The sequence below is a fragment of the Siphateles boraxobius genome, unplaced genomic scaffold (assembly GCF_051911475.1).
Source record: "Siphateles boraxobius isolate OS27281-9 unplaced genomic scaffold, OSU_SipBor_1 25, whole genome shotgun sequence".
NCBI lineage: Eukaryota > Metazoa > Chordata > Actinopteri > Cypriniformes > Leuciscidae > Siphateles > Siphateles boraxobius.
Window position 1 is genome coordinate 32,165,985 of NW_027508866.1, and position 27,551 is coordinate 32,193,535.

Here is a 27,551-nt window from a genome sequence, read left to right on the forward strand (position 1 = left end):
GCAGGCCATAGTCAATGTAAAGCATATTGTTGATGTTTCGTCCCTATTAGTGAATGTTCCATAACTGTTTATAATCCGCCGTCATCGGTGGTCCTGCTTACTAGTCTGCGCGTTCACGGCAGGCTCCGCTGTGGGGGAGGAGCTGTGGAGGGAGGAGCTGTGGGGGAGGAGCTGTGGAGGGAGGAGCTGTGGGGGAGGAGCTGTGGGGGAGGAGCTGTGGGGGAGGAGCTGTGGAGGGAGGGCTGTAGCGCAGCAGAGAGCAAGGGGGTTGGACCTGTAAGTTGTGCTTGTTCAAATTTTCAGGCTAAGTCAACATTTTCTCAAAACTCCCTACTGCAGCTTTAATATCCTTCTCTGTGGGCCTCGAGTGAGTTCACGTAGTGTAATAGCGTAGCACTTCTGTGTTGTACGTCACACGTAGGCTCACTATTGGCCGACGCTGGTCATGTGTGTGATACGTGTGACGTACAACACAGAAGCACTACGCTTTTACACTAGTGAACTGACTAGAGGCCCACAGAGAAGGAAATGAATAGTTGAAAGTCATTATTTTTGTGTTTTTTTGCACCACAGAAAGTATTCTTGTCGCTTGAAATACTGACAGAATTTTCATTTTTGGGTGAACTACCCCTTTAATGCACAGTCCTAGTATGAAGTAAGCAGTTCGCTAGTATATTTTATATATATATATATATATGTGGCAGTTAAGAATGCCGGTATCATAGCTCTCCATGGCTATGCAGCATATGCATGTACATGTGTGTGTGTGTACCTGAAAGAAGCCCGGAGGAACGGGGCCGACTGGCATACCCTCTCCTGGGGGCATGTTTCCAAGGACAGGACTCGGAGCTGCCGCTGCACTCTGCAATCGCAAATACACACACAATTCCAGTTAAACAGAATATCCAACAAACACACACACACACACACACACACACACACACACACACACACACACACACACACACACACACACACACACACACACACACACACACACACACACACACACACACACACACACACACACACACACACACGCACACACACACACACACACACACATACACATACAGCTACCAGCTAGGTAGCTAGCTACCACACTGCACTGTAATGGTCATTCACCACTCAAGGACAAACACACGACACCCATAAACACTCCCTGGAAGCCAAAATCTACATCTCTTAGACAGACACATGGATTCTGTCAACAGCTGCTAACCATCAGAAGAACTGTCTTTCTGTCTGAAAATGCGTTCAGCTGCCTCTGAAAACATAAAGAAAGCAGGCAGGGAGTGTAGAGGTCAGATGGCAGGCCAGAAAGACATGAAATGAGACAGGATTACTCTGTCTGAGGCTGCAGAAAGCCACGGGCGGCCCCAGACCCCATGCAGGGAGCTAATGAGGACGCTGTTTAGGTTCCCGTGATAGACTCCGTAAACCACACACTCAACGCTAGAGCAGAACAGGCAGAGGTGGATGGATGACGGGCCGTCCCGTTGACCTTACGTCTCCCTCTGGTGATGTCGAAATTGGTTGCAACTCAATTCATTCCTCATATTTTCAAATAAATAAAATAAATAAAAATTGTTATTACTTAAAAAATATATATTATTATTAAAATATGTAAAGAAATATGTATCTATATATAAAAATACATAAAAATAAATAATTTTATATATATATACAGTATATATATTTTGATATATAATTTTGATTTTGATATATAATCAAAATCAATTAAACTAATAATAACAATATAGAAATAAATCATATAATATATAATCATCATTTAATTATTATTATTAATTAAATTATATTTGATAATAAATATTATCATTAATAAAATATGCAAACACATGTATATATAAAAATAATAATTAATAAATAATTATAAAGTATATATAATCCATATTAATGAAATTAATAATAATGAATATAGTGATAAATAATATATATAATTATTAGTTCATTATTATTATTAATTTAATTAAGTGTAATAACAATAAATATTATCATTAATAAAATATATAAACAAGTGTATATATAATAATCAATAATACATAATTACATATATATATATATATATATATATATATATATATATATATAATATTAATGAATTTAATAATAACATATATAGAAATAAATAATATAATATATAATAATACATTTTATTATTATTATTAAACTAAATGTGATAACAATAATGTGTGTATGCAATTGTAAAGGAGTCCACTGGAGGCAATTATAGATGAGAAACCAAGTGCAGTTTATTTAGGATAACGTGAACAAGCATAAAACAAAAGCATGGCGTGGCATAAACTTAGAGCAAAACATAAACATGGACATAAAGCTTTCCAAACAGTGGAACAAAACTTGACCAGGACACATGGCAAACATGAGGGCTAAAATACACACAAGACTAATGACAAGACAAGAGACACCTGTGAACAATGAAACAATGAACCAATGACAACATGACACATCAGACAAGGGAACACATGGCAGGATCACATGACTTGAACAGGGGATCACACGACAGACATAAAACAGGAAAATGAAACATAACCAAATCGTGACAGCAATTTATAAACATTATTTAAATATTATTATACAAATATTATCTATGTATATATTTACTATTTCTGCTTTATATTTTTTGGACAGCACTTTGGTTTCAACATCTGTTGTTTTTAAATGTGCTTTATAAATCAATAAACTAAACTACTCAAATCCTCTAAATATAAATAATTCAATATTATATATGAAGATTTTTTTTAATCAGGCTCCTATGTTTATGTTCAGTCATTTCACTTTAATGGCAATGAAAAGTTATTGTTATATACATATCCTTTTCATATTATAATAGAAATATTATGTATTTATATATTTACTTTAAACTTATAAATATGCTAAATGTGATAAACAAGTCTGTTACCCTCATCTAACATCTGTATTTTACTAAATATTTACCTACAAAACAGAAGAACGATTTTTTTAAACAAGTCCATCACGACCTAATGTGACATGAAAAGTTTTGTCACGCTCCATCGCTTCCCATTGGGAAAAGTGGTTACTGGAGGTGCATTGTTTTGAAAACACTTTGTAGATGCGGTCACACTACAGAACATTGTAGTTAAGTTAACAGCATCGCTGCTTTTAGTTACAGTCAATACTGTACACGATGACTCTGTGCGTTAAGTAATGGCGAAAATCTGACAACAGCCATCAACTGACAAACTGACTGGGATTGAATGTTTGATCTAGCACACGGGGGCTTGTGAGTGCCACAGCTCCGGGCAGGACCGGCACACTGGCACGGCGACAGAGCCGAGGCGAGCTGTGCTGCAATGACTTGTGTGTGCGGAGCATTACTGACATGCAGGCGGAGAGAGACAGAGAGAGAGAGACACTTAGACACAACAGTCTGATTGCCCCTGGCACACAGGGAAATGAGCAGGGGAAATGCACTCACATCCGCCCAGTAATAACAAAGAAGTTGCTAGCAAATTGAAGGTGGAGATATATACGACTCTTAAGGAGTGTTTTCTAATGCTAGACGGCTATACAATGAAAATAGCCACAGCACTTTGAACAACAGTTCAACAAGACGTAATAAAAATCACAACCGAGCGAGAGTGGCGCAAACATCCGTGCTGTTTTATCGACGCTGAGGCCATCTTTTGTCACAGCACACTCGTGGTAAATAAGACCCCGCTGCGAGCGGCTGAATATTGTGTTTTCCCGCAGTAACGCTGAAGTCTCATCTCCTGATAGTAGCGGCACAATAATGAGTCTAATGCCCTCCGTGCTGAGCAAGCACTCTATCAAAACTAGCAACACAGATAAACTAACATCCCTCGGTTCTTCACGGGTCCACAGTCAGTCATAAAAACCTCGCCGCCGAGGGCACGCAATAAAATCTGGCCTCTGATTAGAGTAACTTTCATTTAGCGTGCATCCCATTCAGGGGAAACTAAAATGGCACTAATGTAATAAGAAAAGATGTCTAAGTGATAAAAGCGTTAACAGTGACCCGCTGAAGCTAATACGTTTAAGTGTTTGGCTGAGGTGAATTTGTGGCGGGTTTTTTTTTAATACCATTGAATACAGAATACTGTGAACAAGATGACAAAAAGGACTTGAAAATCATTTAAATATAGAGATTCATTGCAACAATTAAAGGCATCCTCACTTAAATGAATAACACTATATGTTCAAAATATAAATTAAAATGAATATTTATAATTAATTAAATATATATATTTAAATGCATTACAATAATAAAATATAGAAAGTATATATTATATATGAATGATCTAAATAATTAAAATTATTATTAATTACATTTTACTATATATATATATATATATATATATATATACACACACACACACACGCACACTAATAATATACTAATAAATATACAAAACATTATATATATATATAATTGTAATAATTAAAAAAATAATATAAATAACACAATATAAATATAAAATAAAAATAAATAACATACAATATATAGTTAAACTTAACTATACTTACTGTATATACACATGTATGATTTAAATGTCCAAAAATTATATATATTGTGATATATAGTGATGGTACAAGATTTATTCATTTGCGGGTGAACTATTCCTTAATATATAGATTTAAAATCACATTTGCCTTCTAAAAATGTAACTTTGAAAAAACATGCCAATCTTTATGTGCATTAACACAGCCAAAGCAAACAATCGATGTAAACAATAATAAAACAGCACTTATGACGTAGCCTGGATGGAAATAATACATGCCCCACCTATTGTAAACCGACCAGCTTTTGGCTAAGGCATTTGTATTATGAATCATTCAGTGGCTACTTCTCAGGGACTTCGGTTACCGTTTGGCTTGGTGGCACCTTGGGTTTAATTCGCCATCATAGGTTCTGGTTGTTTCTTAAACCCTCTGTTGAGGGTAATGGGCCTGTAAGCTTTACATTCTTGCGACAGAGAGCTTGAAGTGCCGAGTGTAATAACGGCATTCTTGGAATTGTGAGGGAACTGATAAAACGCACATCCTGCTGGGATTTATTTAAGAGAAGACGGAAAAGGATTAAAACGGCGTAGCTTGACGCATATTTGCCACTGTTGGTATAGCAAAACAGCTATTTAAGCCCAGGTTTAGCTTTAAAACCTGTCAACAGCAGCACACATCTCATTTCTAAATGAAGCAGTCATGAGAACGTGGTTACTATATCTAAGCTAAATTAGTACCACAATCATTTGAGCTTCCCCCAATTGACAGACCCTTGCCATCAACTGTGTCCAGTTGACGAATGTTAATTAAAGGACTTCTGACAATTAACAGCTCAACAGCATGCGGGAGTCCCTCCACCTGTGCAGGAACACTTGAGTCCTTGTGGATACGGAGCGTGTTCTCGATTAGCATTGATTATTGAAATCAATTACCTGCGACAGGAAGTGAGATCGAGTGACCGAGTGCTGGCCTGCTAACAGACTGTCCACTCTCCTATCCGTGTGCTGATCAATAACAAGGACCTGTAGGCACTTCATTTCACTGAGCAGAGACCAGTTGGTCCAGGTGCAAGGCATTTGCTACATTCACATCGGGATGAGCACACATGAACGCGGACGCAAGGTCACAATGGCAAATGGGAAACTCTTTGAGCTCTGACTTTCTAACCTTGGGGAATAAATAAAGAATATTAGCAGAACCATAATAATAATGTTGTAGTATGTATAGATGTTTCGTAGCTTTATAATTCTAAATGTTACAAATAATTTGGGGTGGATTCACTAAAGCTGTGAATAAAAAGAATACTATATCTAAGAATAATAATGTAATTATTATAATAAATAAATAAATAAATAAATAAATAATCTAATATTAACAATTACTGTGTTATCATTAATTTATTAATAAAAATATAAAATATTAATAAATGCGTGTCCGCTTTCTTGCGCTCATGGCATCTTTTTGACCTCTCTAGATGGCCACAATGCACACTGTGAAAACATGTGAAACATGTGAAATGATGACACAATTTTCCTTTTTGGGTGAAGTATCCCAAGTCAATAGCATCACTATTTTTAATTAGTCGCTAATTTTAATTATAAAGCTGGCAAGGCAAGTGATGTTTAGTGTAAACTGTACTAGTGTCTGCGAGACAAAATAACATAAACATTAAATCTATGGCGACTGTCAGAGAGCAACGCTTCAAGCAAATCCAGCCTACAAATTTGGATATAAAGTAATTAATTAAGAACACTTTCCCTCTCATTACAGTTTCCATTTAGTAGTTTGGGAACATTGGACGCAGCCTGCCATGAACATCCATCTGTTACAGCATAAAAATGCAAACCACAATATATTAGCAACTGAATTGCTTGTAGAAGTGACTAACATGGAGGAAGAACAGAAATACCTCCCATGGTGCACCTGGGGTCAGTTCAGGACATTTGGCAATCCAGTTGTAAATCCTCAAATCAAGCATCTTAAATGGGATAGTATACGGTCTGGGTCACCAGCATGGGGTCTGGGGACGGGATCGAGGGGCTAATAGTTACCCCACTGCACTTCCCCAGGAGACAAATCCACTACAGGGAACGGTAATGATGATCCCACTCTGGCACTGCCAGCCCTGCAAGTGGACAAACATTTGGACAGGAAATTTCTCCTGGGAATTAGAAGCCGACAATGCTGCTCATCTGAAGTCTGTTCCGTCTTTGTTTTGGCAGAAGCGCTCGACACACATTTGTCAGCGCTCTGCGAAGCCTTTGCAGTGACGATTAACGGCTCAGATTCGAATAAAGACTGGGAGATCTCCTTCTGCTGTTCTGTGTTGACATTGTTTCTGCTCTGTGATTAATTAAACTACATGTTTAAAGTTCACCTGAGCTCATATTAAACATTAAGAGAAAAATGAGGAAAACAAAATGGCTAAAAAATAAACAAAATAATTTACTAATAGTTTGACACTATCATTCACAACACATAGAACATCAATATGTGCACGCAGGCTCAACAATGTCACTTGCTTTATATCTTATATGTTTTGATCATTTATTTCTTTTGCCTTGCAAAGCTGAAGAGATTTTTGTGACTTTTGGTTCTGCTTGTCAACTTTTTAAACTTGTCAGCAAGGTAAAATAATTTGAATGGCTGACGTAGAGGTTTTGTCAAAATTCAAATGACTTGTAATGGTTTTGCTAGAATCAGTAAGAATGGGTTGTAAATAGCAAGATTATGCCATGAATGTCATCATATTCCAGAAGTGTTTATGAATGTATGGAGTTCTTTTATAATTATAAAAACTGTTATTTTCATTGATAGCAAATTATTGTTGCAAATTGTCTCTGTAAAGAAAACGTACTCGGTTACATAATTAACCTCGGTTCTCTCTAAAAGAGGGAACGAGTATTGCGTAAGCTAGCTTACGCTACGGGTAAAGTCATCTTTTCTCAAGATATTGAAGCCAAAAATTATCCTTAATTTTGTATTTATTGTCAACGCAGTGCAGCAGCCAGCAGACCTAGGGCAGGCAATCTTGCGTGCTCATTGGCTGCCATGCGGCAACTGCTGCAGCCTATCACTGAGCCTCGCGTGTGACTTTGCGCCTTCTATGCGTCACAGCCCGCCAAAATGGGGGTGGCTTAACGTATAAAAGCCAGGCTCGGAGGCTGCGTCACTGGTTTTTTTTTGCTCGTTGCTCGTTGCGCCTGCACGGTCGGGTTACGCAATACTCGTTCCCTCTTCTAGAGAGAACCGAGGTTACGTATGTAACCTTGTACGTTCTCTTACGAGAGTTCTCTCGTATTGCGTAAGCTAGCTTACGCTACGGGAACCCATTGTCAACACCGTGCGCGCCCAGCCTCCACTTCATGAGTCCCAGGGATTCCCGGGGAACATAGATAAGTGGGAAACAGGTGGCCAGCAATGCCGGCCAGCACATGTTATAAGCACATACAGGGTATACAGAGCGGCGTCGCTGGTCCATATAACTATTCACCATATAGTGCAGCTCAACCAGGAGAGCTAACGTCGCGTGAGAGTAGTCTGCGCATGATCAATCTGGGCAGGACAAACACACCGCTCACAATAAAAGAAGTCTAGCCTGCAAGGCAGGAACTTCCAGGTTATAGAACCTAACAAATGTGGACGGAGAGCCCCAGCCTGCCGCCTCACAAATGTTTTGAATGGAAATTCCGCTGGACCAAGCCCCCGATGAGGCCACGCCTCTGGTGGAATGTGCCCTGATACCCAAGGGGCATTGCAGACCTTTAGACTCATAAGCAGATGTGATAGCTTCCACTATCCATCTGGACAGGCTCTGTTTCGAGGCGGCGAGACCCTTGGTGCGGCCATCGAACGAGACAAAGAGCTGTTCCGAACGCCTGAAAGAGGCGGAGCGCGTAATGTAAGCCCTCAGCGCCCTGACGGGGCAGAGGAGATTAACATCACCCTCACTATCGGATGCTGGCAGAGCCGAAAGAGAAATGACCTGCGCTCTGAAGGGGGTGCCCAACACTTTAGGGACATAACCATGTCTTGGCTTAAGGAGGACTTTAGAGTCATTTGGCCCAAACTCAAGACACGCAGCGCTAACAGATAGTTACAGTAACAGATAAATCCCCCACACGTTTAACCGATGACAGAGCTGTCAGAAAAACGGTTTTGAGCGAGAGGTACTTTAGGTCCACGGAGTCTAACGGTTCAAAGGGGAAAGCTTTCAGGGGCTCTAGGACCAATGATGGGAACCGACGGGGGTCGCAGGGGATTCATCCTTCTAGGTCCTCTAAGGAAGCGGATGACGAGCTCGTTTCTGCCTACTGACTGGCCGCGCGTCGACTAAGCAAACGCTGCAACGGCCGCCACATAAACTTTAAGCGTGGATGGGGACCTGCCCTTATCCAACAGCTCTTGAAGGAAGCCAAGCAACCACGGGATCCCACACATTCGTGGGTCTAGATCTCTATCAGCGCACCATTTGGAGAACACCGACCATTTATACACGTAAAGCCACCTCGTAGAGGAGCTCTGGATTGCGTAATCGTGTTCATCACTCCTTCTGGCAGGACAACGGGTATCCGTTGATTAACCATATGTGCAGAGACCAGGGCTCTGGATGGGGATGCCAGATTGAGCCGCGGGCTTGAGAGAGGAGATCTCTCCTCACGGGAATCGGCCAAGGGTGCTGTGTGAGACAGCCGCATCAGCTCCGGGAACCAGTTTTGATTCTCTCAGGGCGGGGCTATAAGGAGCACCGAGTGGCGCGTTTCCCTGATCCTCTTGATTACCTGTGGTAACAGAGAGACCGGAGGGAAAGCATAAAGTGGGAGGCTGGGCCAGCGCATCCTCGTTCTTTGAAAAGAACAGTGGACAGTGAGCGTTGTCTTTTGACGCAAACAGGTCGACTTTCGCTTTGCCAAAAAGGTGCCACAGTAACTGGACTGTCTGGGGATGCAGGAACCATTCCTCTGGGAGAACGTGGTTCCTGGACAGTTTGTCTGGACAGTCGTTCAAGAGGCCTGGCACATGCGCAGCTCTCAGCGAGCGCAGGTGGAACTGAGACCACACAAGAAGGCGTTTCGTCAGTTGGCAGAGGGTTCTGGATCTGACACCGCCCTGGTGGTTTATATAGGACACCATAAACATGTTGTCCGAGCGGACTAGCACATGGTGGTCCTGTATGAACGGGAGGAAGCATTTGAGCGCGTTCTCGAACGCTATCATTTCCAGACAGTTTATGTGGAAGCGTCTCTCTTGGTCTGACCACAGGCCAAAGACCGGTCTGCCCTTGAAGACAGCGCCCCAACCTGAGTTGGAGGCGTCCGTCGAGATGACCTTTCGGTGTGAGACAGCCCCCATTGTCACTCCCCGCTGGTACCAGTCGGCCGCTAACCAGGGCTGCAGAGCCAAAACGCAGCTCTGAGTCACTCTGATTCGTCTGTAGCCTGAAACCCAAGCCTGGTGAGTTACTTGGGCGTTCAGCCAGCGTTGTAGCGGGCGCATGCGCAGCAAGCACAGACAAAGCACAGCCGCAGCTGATGCCATACAGCCTAGCATCCTCTGGAATGTCTTCAGAGGTGTGATGCTGCCTTCCTGGAAAGACGCAGCCAGGTGTCCAACACGGCGCACGCGCTGTGTCGATAGGCGGGCCGTCATAGCCACGAAGTCCAGTTCTATTCCTAGAAAGGAAACTGACTGACTGGCGCTAATGAGCTCTTGGTCCAGTTGACCATGAGGCCCATGCTTTCCATATGGCTGAAAAGCACTGTTCTGTGAGATAAAAGTTCTATCTCTGACTGTGCTAAAAACAGCCAATCGTCCAAATAGTTCAGAATTCGCAGCCCTTTCACTCTAAAGGGGGCGAGAGCCGCATCCATGCACTTCGTAAATGTACGGGGTGCCAAAGACAGGCCGAACGGGAGGACAGTGTATTGATATACCCGACCGTTGAAGGCGAATCTCAAGAATGGCCTGTGACGAGGGACTATCGGGATCTGAAAGTATGCATCTTTCAGATCGACAGAGATAAACCAGTCACTCGGGCGAATTTGCTCGAGGATTTGCCTGGTCGTGAGCATTTTGAACGGCCGTCTCATGAGAGCTTCAAATATCTCAGATCTATAGGTCTTAGTGTCATGACTTCAGTCTGATCTGCTGTTTTTGTCTCCTCTCTGGGTTCCTTGTTGTCTTGAGCACATGTGTCTTGTTTTGACAGCTCACCATGTGCTCGTTGTCATTGTGGCGTCTCCCCTCCCACTCGTTATCCATAATTATCATTGTTCTCTGCACACCTGTTGTCAGTCAATCCCTAATTTTCTCCCCTATTTTAGATCCTCTTGTGTTCAGTCCTTTGTCAGACCGTTGTTGTGTGTTATGCTGTTCCTGTGACCGTCTCAGCCTTGCCTTGCTTTGCCCTGTCTCAGCCTTGCCTTGCTTTGCCCTGTCTCAGCCCTGTCTAAGCATTTTGATTTTTGTCCTGCTTCCACTGTCTCCAGGTCTGTTTCCTCTACTGCCTGCCCAGGTGTTTTCTTCTGTTGGAACTTGGATGTACCGCCCCGGTCCTCCTGTGTACTGGGAATTCAGTGTGACTTGGACACTGCGTCGGGTGACGCTATATTTTTTGTTTTTTTTTGTTTTTTTGAGAGGTGCTCTCCTGCCCCAGTGGACTCTTTTTGGACTTCCTCTTTTCTTTTGTACTTCTGTTATTTTTCCTGGGCTCATTTTTGAGAGCAAAATAAAGATTTCTGTTACCTGCTACTGGATCCGTGTGTTTTCCCTGACACTTAGAGCTCCGTCCTTCTTGGGTACGAGAAAATAACGGCTGTAAAAACCTGACTCGCTCAGATAAGGAGGCACTGATTCCATGGCCCCTTTGCACAGCAGTTTGGCTATTTCTGCACGGAGTAGATACGCTACATCCGCTTTCACTTTCGTCTCGGTCCGTGCTCGAAAGCGAGGGGGACGGCGAGCGAACTGAAGCGAATAGCCCTGTCTTATTGTGCTCAGCACCCATTGGCCCGATTACTGGGAATGGGGAACATTTTGTGACGATATTTGGTGCGAGCGGAGCCTGGGGCGAAGTGTTTGTCAGTAAGCGTGAGCGCTCGTGAGCGGGCAGGTGACTTACATTCATAACTTGGCCGCTGTGAGGCTGTTGCCGTGTAACAGAGCGGACCGCGAGTAGGTGTGAGCACAGGTTTGTGGGCACATTCTGTACATCTAGCACTCAGGCGGCATTTGCCAGCTTCATGAGAGTGGGCTCTGTGTGAGACACGTGGGGCATCGTGTTTATGTGTAGGGGTGAGCACTGACTTGTGGGCACTTTTTCTACACTTAAAATACCGTCGGCGTGAGCCAGATAACCAGAATTTATACTCTTTTTGAGATTTCTCTGGGTGGCCATAAAAACGCCGTTTGTGTGCAGGCGAGCGGGCTGTGTTGCCGACTCGTTGGCTGCTAAATGTGCGTCTGCAGTAGCCTGCTCTGAGGGGACTGACAGGACGAGATATTTTGACGGTGGTCCGGCCGCAGCGAGACCCAGCCGTCTTTTCCTCTCTGGTGTTGCTAGGAGGACTTTCCCAGCTCGGGCTTCAGCCCAATCTTGGGCCGGGGTTCCCGGGGGGGAGGCGGCCTGAGTCCAGATGAGCGTGATCTAGGGCGGCCGCCCTGCCGCCCTAAAAACATATAATAAAAATGTTTTATATAATTATAAAAAATATATATTTATTCATACATATTGATTTATTGATTTATTTTATATTTAACATTTACAATTTATGTATTTTTCAAAAATAATTTAAAGGGACCCCAAAATGAAAATTCTGTCATCATTTACTCGCCCTCAAGAGTTTCTTTCTTCTGTTGAACATGAAAGAAGATATTTTAAAGAATGTTGGTAACGGTAGCCTTCACTTCCATTCCATAGTATTTTGTTTCCTACTATGGAAGTAGTAAGAACATTTTTGGGTGAAATATCCCTTTAAAGTTTCAACAGATCCGTCTTAATATTTCATTCTGTGCTCAGATTTTCCTCAATATCTCAAAATGAATTCAAACATTTCTCCTCACATTCTTCCAAGACCAAATATTTTTTTAATTTTAAAATGAATTTTAATTATAAATAAATATCAAATAATAAATAAACATTACACACATTTAAAATTAGAAATGCAACATTTACTTAAATGTAATTCAAAATAACTTCACATGTATAACTTTTTGAGTTAGGGAGAGTGAAAATGTTGCCAAGGCAAGTAAAAATCTGTCGAAAAAGTTACAGTTAAACCCATGATACCATCCACGTTTACATAATAACACACATACCGTATTCATTAGCTTTAGTGGGGGCGTTGTTAATCATTTATCTGAAGAGGTCAACCATTCATAATAGAGACCATTAAATGGCACAGAAGCAAAAACAGCCTGTATATTTCTAAGGGTCAGAGAGAAGGTTGAACGTTGATTATATAAAACCAAAACTTGCTAAAGATGCTACAAAAAGAAATATGTAGTAAGATATGGCCCCTGCACAGAATATACACATGCAATAAATGCCTGCCACTGTTATATTGCATGTCAATAGAAACAACAACAGTAAGCCAGTTGCTATCAACAATCCAAACACAACAAGGAAACGTTTAAGAGACAGAAAACAAGAGGTCAATGTCTGGGCTATATATACACTTCCTTTACTGGAGACACATATGTTGCCCTTTTCAGATAAAAAGCTACAAGAATAAACTAATAATTATTTTCCCCCATTTTCTGAGCTTTCTGAGCATTTTTCTGAGCATTTTCTTTGCTTATAAACTCACCATCACAATCCTAATGTGTTTTGAATGTTTTTTGGCATGTTGTTACTTGGTTGCTAGGGTGTTCTGGACCTTAGATATGACTTTGGTCCACACTGTAGACTTTGTTCAGTTTATCATCCGCCAGGAGCAATAGTAAAAGTGATGCTTGCTCTAAATGGATAGCTGATGCGAGAAGGCAGAATATAATTTTGTACTTCAATTAAAATAGTAAGTTCCATTAAAAGCTTAATTTCAAAAAGCCAAGGCAGTAGTATCAAAACATTGTGTACTATATACATACTTGGCTTCCCAACAAAATGGAATAAATGTATTATGAATAACCAAACCCCTTACGTAAGCATATTTTCTATTGACAGAGCGCTAATGTGTGTCCATCAGATGATATGTCAGTCGTGGGAATCGGTGATGTCATGGAGTTTCAGGGAAGTGAAGGCTAAGATAGAGCTGCATACTCAATGGCACAAGCCCAAGCTGCTAACAATCACATCAGGTCCTCATTTCAAAGCCCAGATGGAAAAAAAGGTTGCCTAGGAAACGGCTCCAGTGCACTGCACCTCCCTGGAGGTCCACCAACGCTACGCGAGGAATGAGATCCAAGCGCTCGCCTGGAATAAACCACACTGTGTCGAAACTCCTCCATCTGACTACAGCAATTACACCAAAGTATTAAAGTATCGTCTGCCAGGCTGAACTTACATGTTGACATACTATCACAAGCATGACCACAACAAAGCCGTCATGTGGTTGCTGACAACACCAGCTGCTTGTCTTGGCTTTCGACACAATCACTTTGTGGTTGGAAGGAGGTTGGTAAAGGTTGAACTCTGACAAATCAACATAGGAAATAAAAATCACAAATTAGATGTCTTTAATAGACAAGGTGGAGAGCAAGACATGTATGCTTCGCAGATGATCTCAACAATCCTGTAGTTTCAACAGATGCATCTCATTTTGAACTCAGATTTTCCTCAACATCTCAATATGAACTCAAATATTTTTCATTAGAACAAATAAATCTGAGCTATGCATTCCACATTAATTTTATAGCTTTACACACTTGAGGTTCGGTCACGTTTAATGTTGTAATGCGAATTTCACAACGGGCTTCTGTGTGAGCTGTGCTTCAAACTGCACTTTGACTTCTGACTGCACCTTTACTAAATATCAACATTTTCTCATTGGTGTACTTGTATCTTTCCAAAAAATTTTTTAAAGAGAAACATCTGAGATAAATGTGACATTTAAGGGTGTAACCTCTCGCAGCGACTACAGCAAAGGCCATGTGGGGTGACAGCAGGGTGGTTTCTTTGGGTGGGGTCGTATTAGGCTCAACTGAAAAAGATACACACCCCTTTCATATGATTAAACTCATATTGACCTCAGGGAACTGTTCTATAAGAAACCAACCTGACACAAGATGAGAGTTATCCAGTCCTGCAGACACCCCTAACCCTGGTCCCCCTAACACTTTTTGCTGTTAGTCAGCAAACAACCCCGTCCCATTCTCTGCAGCATGAGCTCATGGTGCTGTTGTGGCTTGTGGGCCTGGCCACATCTGCATGACAAGGCTGTGTGTTCTTCGGCGCCAGCGTGAATGTGCACTCCAGTGTTTTATCAGTTCATCAGAAGTCTGGATGTCGCTCAAGGCTGCTGGCCTGTTAAACTGCTCCAGTAAATATCATTAACTCTTAGATATGCCTCCTCGTTCTCAGTTTATACGTGTGTGTGTGTGTGTGTGTGTGTGTGTGTGTGTGTGTGTGTGTGTGTGTGTGTGTGTGTGTGTGTGTGTGTGTGTGTGTGTGTGTGTGTGTTTGGGTGTGTGTGTGTGTGTGTGTGTGTGTGTGTGTGTGTGTGTGTGTGTGTGTGTGTGTGTGTGTGTGTGTGTGTGTGTGTGTGTGTGTGTGTGTGTGTGTGTGTGTGTGTGTGTGTGTGTGTGTGTGTGTGTGTGTGGAAAAGCAACCCCCAGAGAAAAGCTTTATTGCTCAGTGATAGCACTTTCATTGCTCAGGAGACCTAATATATTTATTATGTTTCTTTTATGTGTAAAATTAGTTTCACCTAAGCTTAGAAGTAATATCACAAATGAAACAACTGTTCACATACAGTATGAATTAGGAGCTATAAAATGAATGTAGATTGCAGAGAAGGCTTTGATGAGAAATGTCGAAATTTATATTGAGGTCTTTGACTACAGGAAGAATTTCTTGGAAAAATCTCAGCCAAGAATAGAAATTGTAAGGGCAAAAATAAAATACAAATGATAATTTAAAAAATGATGTGTATTAGTAATGTCACATATTTATCAAGATAAAAATCTGTGAAGCTACAATATTAAATTAGATATTAATAAAAAAAGAAATTAATAAATTATTATTAATGTAACATACACTCACCTAAAGGATTATTTGGAACACCTGTTCAATTTCTCATTAATGCAATTATCTAATCAACCAATCACATGGCAGTTGCTTCAATGCATTTAGGGGTGTGGTCCTGATCAAGACAATCTCCTGAACTCCAAACTGAATGTCAGAATGGGAAAGAAAGGTGATTTAAGCTATTTTGAGCGTGGCATGGTTGTTGGTGCCAGGCGGGCCGGTCTGAGTATCTCACAATCTGCTCAGTTACTGGGATTTTCACGCACAACCATTTCTAGGGTTTACGAAGAATGGTGTGAAAACGGAAAAACATCCAGTATGCAGCAGTCCTGTGGGCGAAAATGCCTTGTTGATGCTAGAGGTCAGAGGAGAATGGGCCGACTGATTCAAGCTGATAGAAGAGCAACTTTGACTGAAATAACCATTCGTTACAACCGAGGTATGCAGCAAACCATTTGTGAAGCCACAACACGCACAACCTTGAGGCGGATGGGCTACAACAGCAGAAGACCCCACCGGGTACCACTCATCTCCACTACAAATAGGAAAAAGAGGCTACAATTTGCAAGAGCTCACCAAAATTGGACAGTTGAAGATGTTGCCTAGTCTGATGAGTCTCGATTTCTGTTGAGACATTCAGATGGTAGAGTCAGAATTTGGCGTAAACAGAATGAGAACATGGATCCATCATGCCTTGTTACCACTGTGCAAGCTGGTGGTGGTGGTGGTGTAATGGTGTGGGGATGTTTTCTTGGCACACTTTAGGCCCCTTAGTGCCAATTGGGCATCGTTTAAATGCCACGGCCTAGCTGAGCATTGTTTCTGTCCATGTCCATCCCTTTATGGCCACCATGTACCCATCCTCTGATGGCTACTTCCAGCAGGATAATGCACCATGACATAAAGCTTGAATTATTTCAAATTGGTTTCTTGAACATGACAATGAGTACACTGTACTAAAATGGCCCCCACAGTCACCAGATCTCAACCCAATAGAGCATTTTTGGGATGTGGTGGAACGGGAGCTTCGTGCCCTGGATATGCATCCCACAAATCTCCATCAACTGCAAGATGCTATCCTATCAATATGGGCTAACATTTCTAAAGAATGCTTTCAGCACCTTGTTGTATCAATGCCACGTAGAATTAAGACAGTTCTGAAGGCGAAAGAGGGTCAAACACAGTATTAGTATGGTGTTCCTAATAATCCTTTAGGTGAGTATTTCTCAGAATAAAAATCTGTGAAGCTACAAAATCAAATGAAATAAAAATAAAATAAAATAAATTTGCTCAAAATAAATTTAGAATTTGCTCTTCATTTAAGGGTGTGTTTACAAAAACAGCCCAAAAAAAACAAAAACATTTAGTCCTGGTCCGCTTAGCATTCACATTGGCATTTTAACACCAAACCTAAAGACATAGGGATGGCGTTCACACTTATTCAAATGAACCGCACTAACAGAGCAATCGCACCAGGATTTGTTTTAATCGAAGCAAACATGCCAAGTGTGAACACCCTAAATCTCCCAGCAGTCATGGAGAAGCAATTAATATGTTGCATGACTTTTTTCTTCCAATGGTACATTATTATTTTTCTAAATTAGGTCTGACCAAACCATTAAACAGCATACTAAAGAGTAAGATGAACTGATTGTAATAGTTTATTTTTTACAGTATATAGCGGGAAAAACAGAGCAGCAATTGTGTTACTGAAAGTGCCGAAGTCTAGACAGCGAACAGCTCATTTCCAGGGCACATGATGCAGGAATGGAGTATTGACTGGAATAGACTGGAATTGTATCTGTGACAGAATGCCAGATTACTTAGATTGTAGATTAGAACTAAATGGGTGCAGATGGAAAAAGGGCTGTTTTTAATGTGTACAGAAACTACAGCACCTGCCGGCAGCCCTAATCTTACCCACTGAGCACAGCATCCCTGCTACGACTGCCGGAAAGACCAACTTTAGCAAGCCACAGCAATTTTGCAATTAATGCAAAAGTTACTTAGGAGTTTATCAGTGATGCCTCGCCCATTACTATTGCTCATAACCCCCAGCAAACAATCAGAACAGCCTAGAAACCACAAAGAAATGCACAAAAACCACCCAAAACATCTTTGCAACAGTATAGCAATGGCATTACAACCACCTAAAATGCAATGCAACAAATATTTAGTATAAAGATTACGTCTGATTTATGTCAGCCTTCAAATTATCTGTGTTATTCTAAATAAATAAGAATATAATCATGGGGAAAAGAAACATTGGTAATCAAGAAGTATGGGACTTTTCTTAAGACTGATTGATTTGATTTTTTTTGCTCTCTGAGGATGTTTCAAAGAAGGAAAGGAAATCGCCGTGTCACTGGCCTAAGTTTCTGACAGACTGATCTATCAAAGAGAGCATGGCCAAAATCATTACATCCACGTCTCTCCCAATCCCTCCCACGAGGCTCTGCTGATCCGAGGTATATCTGACAGACTCCGTAATAACCCTGACGCGGTGGAGAGAGAGGCCGGACACAGGCTAAGGTGACATTTACACAATGTGAGTGCATACAAATATAAACATACCAAACAAGCAAATCCGACACATAGTACTGTGTGTAACGCACACACTCACATGGTTTCCCTGGATTACAGCAGATGATGTGCATTCCTAACATGCCGAGGAGAGCGTGACAGGTCAGACGTAAAACTTGTCACATGCACGTATGTAAAAAAAATCTTTTTTATTTATCACAAGTTCATCTAGACTGCCTATTTTTTTCCTCAAGAACTGTCACAGAATATTCCTACAACAAAACCAAACTTAAATTCATTTTCACGTATTTCATTTTCAACATCCCTTTCCATGTATTTTCATGATATGTAAAAAAAATAAAATAATTGATGGCCGGTATAATTTCTCTATTGACCTGCCATTGGCAGGAATTGCAAACAGTTCATTTTAGAACTTGCATGCACACAAACTAGACTGTACTTGCTAGCAACAACAGTGCATACTAGAAAACAAGTGTGAGTATAAATCCAACCTGTTCCAAACTCTGGAACTGACGTTAAAGCAGAACTAAGTAACTTTTTTACCTTAACCGAACAGCTTTGGAGTATTTGTAATGTTTATATTACTGATTTCGTGTTGAATGGTGGTCGTCTCGCACCCCCCTGGTGCCTGTGAGCCGTAAAACCACCCTTGCAACTTTGGGCCGGCGGGCCGCCGGCCTCAGTGTTAGGAAGTATCGTGTGATATCAGGTCTCGCGAGGTAACGAATTGCTTTACGGCACTGCACGCGTACACGCCCCCATCCAGGATACGGCTAGCTATAAGAACAACTATCGTCCCATGGCAAAGCTGGCATATAAGAAGCAGAAAGCTAGAAAAGCATTGTCGGAGGAACAGAGAAAGAGGAAATGGCAGACTGACCAGACACGAGTAAACATCGGACCTGCGTTTTCAGAATGGCGAAAAAAACGAAGAAAGCGCGGTCGGAACAGGTAACGAGAATCTGGCAAACGAGGAACCGGACAAGAGTCCCACTCGCTCAGTCTTTCACTGTTAAAGTTGATTCCTCCGATTATCATGAGAACAGTTGTCAATATCTCACATAATTATCAGGACATAAATAAGCCTACATGTTGTAAATAGTGTAAATGAGCGCAATTTGCAAACGATTATGATAAATTGCAATAATCATGTCTAACAACATCATAACGGACATTACGAAATCAGGGCTCTCAAGTGTCACGCATTGAGCGTGACAGTCACTCATTTCGGTCTCATTTCGGTCTTTTGTCACGATCTCCCCCCACACATTGTATTTCTCACGCTGAAAAACTATTTGTAATATATTGAATATGCCAAAACTCTGGCTGCGCCGCTCTCACTATGGAACCGGCAGGAATCAAGCCCTTTTAAAGGGGTCATGACGTCTCCTCTGGTCTCCTCATATCCTCATGTCCTCATATCTTATATCTCTGGTGTTGTTCGTCAAACTACACAATAGCCAATCAGAAAATAGTACTATTGTATCTGGGTAAGATTTAACAACAACCAATGACAAAAATGTATCTGTTGGCTGGATGTCACTCTTGCCTGTCTTCAAAACTTGAGAGCCCTGCGAAATAATGCGACGTACATGATACACTTTATTGGTGTCATCTGGCATTTAGGCTCAGGTAAGCCTAACGCGGTAGGCTACTTTATTATTATGAAGTGCAGAGGCCGTGAGTGCAGATACGCTCTGCGTGAGTGGTGTTTACGACAGTAACGTTAAATACAAGTACTCTACAGCGACTCTAGGGATCGCTGTTTGACAAAAACAGAAATCCTGGATAGTGCCGCTTTAACGCAAAAGTACAATGCACCATGAACACAAACACAAAGTCCAACAATAAACACTCGATTTAATCATTTGACTACAGCATGTACCATCATTGATACAGAAGTAAATGCATGTCATTAAGACAGCAGTTGTGGATTTGTTTTCAGGCATTTTTGTGCCTGTGCGTCATGCGATGACTCCTGCAACTCAAAGTACCACAGCGTTCTGATGTCATTATGATCATTAATGTCACAATCATAACACTCATCAATGGAAATCTGTTCAGTGTCATATCCTGCTTTGATTAATATGCAGAATCTCACTAATTGGATGCCTAATTAATTCAGCAGGGCCTCCTGGAGATGTTTTGGGGGCGACACACAAAAGATGCCTTGAATATCACACTGTCACATGCACAGTCATTGAACGAATAGCCAAAGGCCATAAAAATTATTTCAAACACACAAATTCAAGAACTCAAGTGTAGAACAAATACTTAATATTCTTAATAATAATAAAACTAGATTTTAAAAGTAAATGGTGTCCGAAGAAGAGTTCAAATCTCTAACCCTAAATATAAGTAATAGTGACACTTGCCGTAGCAAACACTACTAGCAAGTACAGAATAACTTTACAAAGGTGAGGTCAAGTCAAAACACATAGCATCAAACTGCCTTTTGATTTTAAGGACTATATCATATTGAAAATATTCACTTATGGAAAGCGAGCTTTAGATTTGCCAATGGTGTTATTGGATGCAAATTTATTCAAAGCATATGCAAAATTATGAACTCCCATCTATCGGCTTCTCATCTCTCTATTCCACTTCAGCTCACGTTAGGAGGTGTAGCCGGAGAAGATTTCACTGAAGTGGGGGATTTTATTTTTTATATTTTGCCTTAATTCTCCATTTCTGGGCGAGCTCTTGCTCCCGAAACATTAAAAATAAATCTTCTTCACCGCTGAAAGAAAAAAAATTTAGAGAGAGAAGAAAAGACCACCTGCATTTCCCAAATCCCATTCGGCATCCCTATCCTGCATTATGAAGGAGCTTGTCAGGCAGTGAGTGGCCGCCTGCCTCCTCTTCCTCAGCTCCCCGACTCGCTGCTCATTCATCATTTACACAGGCAGAGGCAGCCAAACCTCAAATACTGACTCGCTGCCTCGTACCGCCAACCGACATGTCTCATTCAAACATTGCAGCAAAAGTTTCAGAGCTTCTTCTGCCCAGGAAACATTACAGCAACAACCTAAAGCTCTTCAAATTTCAAAATCATTCATTTTAAATGTTTCAGATACAAGTAGGTTTGCTACAATTCTTTATACAAAGTAGGATCCTACCTACAAAATATAACTGTGGCGAGCAGGACGAGGCCGAGGGCCGTGAGAAAGTGACGACAGTGAAGATGGAGAGAGGAACAGGCCTGGACTTGTGTTGTGTTTGTTTTTTGTTATATGTGACAGGAGTCGTCCGTGAGGGGCTGCTGTCTTTTACTTTCATTTGTATTTGTTTTATTTTTGGTATTAAAGTCTTTGAATGTTCGCCGGTTCACGCCTCCTTCTTCCCATAACATCTAACCTCGTTACAATAATATACATTCAAACCAGGGTTGTTGTTTACTAAAAACTACTAAAAAATTGTTTTTGTTAATTGAAATGAATCTGAAATCAAATTTAATATATTAGATGAAAAACTTAAACGTAAAAATCTTAAAGACAGAAGTATTGGCTTTCTGAAATAAAATAAGTTTAACAATAAGTTTGACAAATTATTACAATTACTAAAACTAAAATAATAATAAATTAAAGCTAAAAATAAATATCAAAAATATGAAAAGTTCAAAATATGAATAAATACGAAGAAAAAAAAATATGAAGAAATTATTCAAGACTGGTAAAATAATAATTAAACAAAGGAAGAAAAAAAAACTGAATTAAGTTACTAATTTTCAGGTATTCCTATGCGAGGGAGGGACGGATGGACGGATAAATAAATCCTTCTTTCGATTTCGGATTTTTTACAAAAATACTACCAACACTAGAAAACGGTAAGAACTTATTTATTGTAGTATTGACTTGCACCGAAGTATCTGTACATCCTTAAATACAAGTGCTTATGGCACAGTAACATTTAAGCCATTTAGAAAATCACCCTTTTCATAAAGCTGAGTATATCCTGAATTTCAAAGTGTGCAATCAGACATAAAGACTAAATGCATATCTGGGATCGTGTGCGACAATCGCATCTGATGCATAATGCCAAGAGAGGAAGAACACTTGTAATGTAGAAAGCATTTTAACAACAATCAAAAGAAAGTCAAGCCATTCGGAAATCGTATTACAAGGGTGGCCGTGCACTCAAAGCAAATGTGTCCGAAACGCGTGTCTCGGAACAGGCCGTTTTTTTTTGCGTCTTAATCCAGTTAAAATCACGGCAACATGAGCCCAACAGGAAACCGGGAGCAATTCAATCTGCAATTCTCCTGCTTATTAGGAAGCTGAGTGCTGGCTAGCACAGGCTTGTGAGCTTAGTGCTGCACCAGAGAACAGGGCCGGTCACCACAGCCAAACCCAGAGACAGAGAGCCCAATGCTGGGGAAACAACCACGCCACACAGTCCGCTTCCGGCCCTCTCAAGAAGCCCTCGATTGGAGGTGCAGAAAGAGAAAACGATGAAGCTTATCCCAAAGACTCGTCTGTCCCTTTCCCAAAGCCCACGACAAAGAGAGCAGGCATGAATACTGTGGAGGCCGATCTCCCTGCCAGACTTTAATCCGTGGAGAAAAAAACCCCGATGAGGACGCTTGGGGCAAAGAGACTGCACATCGACTTTGATCTGTGCAGAAGTTGACTTTATTGTGGGGGTCTTTTGAAAGCTGTGGTTTGAGCAGCCAGCCGTTTAAGATGGGAAGGAACCTCCCAGAATCTTAAACTCAAAAGGATGTGGAAAACAGACTGAGAAAACTGACTGATCATGCCGAACCAAACCATATATGATTTACATTCAGACTTCAAAAGCAGATTGTAAGAGGTTTAACACATACTTCATTGGTCCAAATACAGACAGTCTGCATGTGACGGGCATCAAATCCCCATTGCTTTCATACTCCTGACACTTTTGGACACTTTTTAATCAACAGAACAGAAGAATGAGGACAGAAAATAATAGGAAACCATAGTGAGGATTTCCCACATGAGCACACAGCTCAATGTGTCCTGAACTGTTAGGCCACAGCTCAAACACCCATCTGGGACTGGTAGCACGAACCATATACAGTGTCTGGATAAAGAAGACAGATGCAAATTAAAGTGGGTTAAAGTGATGAAGTGGTAAATCATGGTTTAAAAGATGATTATTTGTAGCACATAGCATTTGGTTGAAACGTATTTGTTTTTCAAGATTGTGTGCCATTTACAATTGAATTGAGACCAGTTTCATTTCAGTTCTTGAATTTGAATTTCATTTTAACTGATGTAGCAAACAGAATGCAATCTTACAAACTGAATTTAAGGATATAGAATAAAAAAAGTGTAGAATATTGTATTTTTTTAACAAGAAAAATTGTTAAAGACAATTGTTTTAAAGATGAAACTATGCCTTATCTGAAAGCTTCAGACAGTTTTAAGTCTCAAAAAGTCTTTTTTTTTTACATTCAACACATTTATGGAATATAAAAGGCTGGAAGAACAATTAGTTTCCTAGAATGCAATTTTCTGTTGCAAATTTCACTGGATTGTAAATTCCACTTCATTTACGTCCAATTCAACTTCCTGTGTGGTGTGGACAATTGGATTCGAAACTTCGATTCGAATTCTTAAATTCAGATTTTTTTCACAATTCTACAACATAAGGCTATTAATGAAAAGAAATAAATAAAATAAAATAAGATTTCTGTGAATAATCATGACAAATGCTACAAATAATATTACTCACCCTTAGAAAAAAGAATGTAACTGAAACGGTCTCTACAAAAATACATTCAACCTACAATAGAGGTCAGTTATCTGTACTACTGCAACAGAAGCGGCATGATGTTAAGCAATGCCACCAGAAAGCTTTTACTGGCCGTCATGTCATAAACACATATTTCAGATGATCCACCTTCACTTAAGAAATGAGTTCCCTACCGTTTATATGATTGTGGTCAATCAATGGAAAACCAAATTAGGTTTCCAAAGATCACATTTTGATGGGATAAGAAGTAAAACCGTTTCCAATTTAAGCATTAGCAAGATCACATTACATATCCCAATCGACTTTACTATCATGAAGTGACCATGAGAATGGATACCAGGATGAATAAAGGTTACATTAATGTGCTAATAATGAATGAAACTGGGGACGTCCAGGCTCCTTTGCTCTCTGGGTTCGCCTTGACATATCTTCTGCTAGCTCGCGTGACGTACATCCCCGAGCAACAACAGTATCAGGAGCATCCAAGGGCCTGTGCCTGGATATGACAACCACACACTTGGCTCTTATCGTGAAGAGGAAACCAGCGTCAGCGTCCTTATGGGACATTAGTCTTGAGCAGATCGCATTAAACTCTTATATCTGCCTGAGGATCAATTAGCATGGCATTCAACACCACTCGCAGGGCCCTCGGAGTGCATTAGAACTCCCCGACAGCCCAAACGAACACAGTGACACGGTGTAATGAGGGAGAACACACTCGGCCGCCATGTCCGTGTTTGGTTTTATAGTAACTCCATTAACATGACCACCGACAGAGAAGTCATTATGCTGAAAATGAACTGATGCGAGGCCGGGTCAAAGACCCCAGCTATGGAGGAAGCCATCCGAGGGCCAAAAAGCAGAAGACCCAGAATGAGAAAGCAAAACATGTCATGTTCAAAATAGCATACTACCATGCTATTCATACTATTTTTGCTGTATAAATATGAACGTTTTTAATATCAATTGTAAAGAAAAAATACATATGAAAATAATATTGGTTTACGATCTGTAAATGATGACATTTTCCCTTTATACACGAAAGGGTTATTTTTATAAAATATTTAATCTCAGGGTTTAAAATGAAGTTTTTCACTCACCGGCCAATTTGGCTACTTATTTTTTAAGTTACAGACTTCTACTAGCCAAAAAAAGAAAAACTGTAAAAAAAAGAAAAGATGTGAACCAGCCTAACTACGTCACAGCTATATATGTATGAGTATATATATATATGTGTGTATATATATATATATGTATATATATAATAACATTTCATCCAGCCATCTCCGCCCTTCCTCTTTCATCCTCATCACCAAATATGTGTTTTAGGTGAACAGTACAAAGAACATAAAAAAAAGATAGGATGTTGGAAAATCACAATGTCTTTTCTGTTAACCAAATGCTTTTTAATCTGCAATGCAAATGAACAAGCGCACAGTTATTTGTTGCATAGTGATGTGCATGTTCAAGTAAGCCAGATATGAGCTGATTCTGCGCAATACGCTGTATTTAATATATCATGATGACTCACGAGTTGAGCATTTGCACTAAATCTGAGCAGATTTGGCTAACACAAAGTGATTAAAAATAATAAATAACACGCCAGTTCATTTTTACCCGCATTTGGCTAGTTGGCAGGACTCAATTTCAAACCCTTTATGATATATTATATAAAATGCAAAATAATAATATATACAAATGTAAATGTATTTCTGAGATATACAGTAAGTGGACAGCACTCTGAAGTGTTTATCATCCCATATTATCCATTAAGAAACAGTAGTATGAAGTACACATTTCCTAACAACCAGTATGCCAGCATGCCCTTGCAAACACAGCCAGTGAAAAACCACAGCCGGGGGGAGAACCATCCCATCGCACTCATGGAGAGAGGTGACATTTTGACCTTGTCTTGGAAAGTGACCTCTAGGAAGCTCTCTTTGGAAGTGTTCTCAGAAACGAGCGCTCCCTGAGGGAGGATGAGCAGAGGTGAGAGGGAAGGAATGAGGGCTTTATTCCCTCTTGCTGTGGCTTTTATTCTTAGCACAAAAGCCACCGCACTGACGCTGGCACGTAGGATGGCACTGCACGTCTGCCTGAGCCTCTGATATCCAATGAATTAGGATGCGAACAACTCCCTAGTGCAAGTTTATTACATTGCCGGGAAAACGAAGCACATGTGCCACGCAGCTCAAACAGAATCAAGCAACATCTGTAGGACGATGTGAAAAGGCGTTCACTATTTTCGCGATGTGACATATTTTGGAGTGAAACAGGATATTTAATCAGAAACAACTGTTTTGGAAAAAATGCTTTTAAGATATTAATTCAGCAAGGATACATTAAACTGATCAAAAGTGACAATAAAGATATTTATATTGTTATAAAGATTTCTATTTCAAATAAATGCTGTTTCTTTCGAACTATTCAACTATTCATCAAAGAATCCTGAATAAATTTCAGTTTCCTCAAAAATATTAAGCAGAACTTTTCAACACTGATATTAATAAGTAATGCGGATTTGAATCACAAGAATAAACTACATTTTAAAATGTATTCAAATAGTTAATGAATATATATATTAAAAAAACTTAATTGTACTAAGATTTATAAAACAGTTTTTTTTAAATCACAATATTACTGTTTTTACTATTATTTAGTTAAATAAATGCAGATTTGTTGAGCATAAAAAACTTCTTTCAAAAATATCTGAAAAATCTCAGAACTTTTGAGTGTTAGTGTATGTGTGTGTGTGTATTTATGCATTAAGCGTCATAATAGAGTCAGAAAAAGGATTCGCAACAACATACAAAATACCTTCACATTTTGATAAAATACTTTTTTTTCTTTTGTAGCGATGTGCACTGATTAATCATTCATAATAAGAACCAGAAACATGTATTCATAAACTTTAGATTCTTTAAAACTACAGTCATAGCTGCAAAGTGCATTATAGCTGCAAAGTGTATTTGCTGTACGTTGGCAATTAGTCACAGTGAGCAGCCGATGTATTGGACGGAGATGTTCTCGTTTGAGAATCTAGCTCTCTCTGTAATTACTCCTGTTGTGCCTACACTCCAGACGCTCTCAGAGGAAATTCAGCTAATTGGTGCTGGAAAGAGAAATGAGTTTGGGGCCAAACCAGTGATCTTCGGCATCGCTGCGCTCTTTACTCGTCTTCTAAACTGCGCTTTTGAGGTGTGCACTACAGCTAACAGCGTATTTGGGTACAAGAAAGCGTGTCTATAATTGAACGTTTACATCCCCCTCTGAGGTGAAACGAGGAGAACTTTGGGTCCTGTGTGCTCTTGTTTGCGAGAGTTAAGGTGACCAGAAGCCCGAGGTACACAGGAAATTAAATCACACTTCCTTCCTGTAAGAGTCAGCAGCATTTGTTCTTACTCAGAACCACACTGCAAAGAATAAAGCCTTTCAGAAGAACAAACATCATTGCACTGAAGCACTACGGCCTCATGGGAAATACCATTTGCATTGTGGAGTAAATCACAATGGAGCTGATAAACATCTCTATCTATCTATCTATCTATCTATCTATGACATCCAT

At 40.4% G+C, this 27,551-nt stretch overlaps 1 protein-coding gene across 4 annotated transcripts in view; it reads right to left on the bottom strand.

The window, feature by feature from the left end:
- ssbp2b (single stranded DNA binding protein 2b) overlaps positions 1-27,551 on the bottom strand; it is a 77,712-nt gene that overhangs the window by 23,809 nt on the left and 26,352 nt on the right. For all 4 annotated transcript variants that reach the window (XM_077243546.1, XM_077243545.1, XM_077243548.1 and 1 more), the window contains one exon: positions 773-862. In XM_077243546.1, the coding sequence (XP_077099661.1) occupies positions 773-862 (90 nt within the window). The remainder of the gene's footprint in view (positions 1-772; positions 863-27,551) is intronic.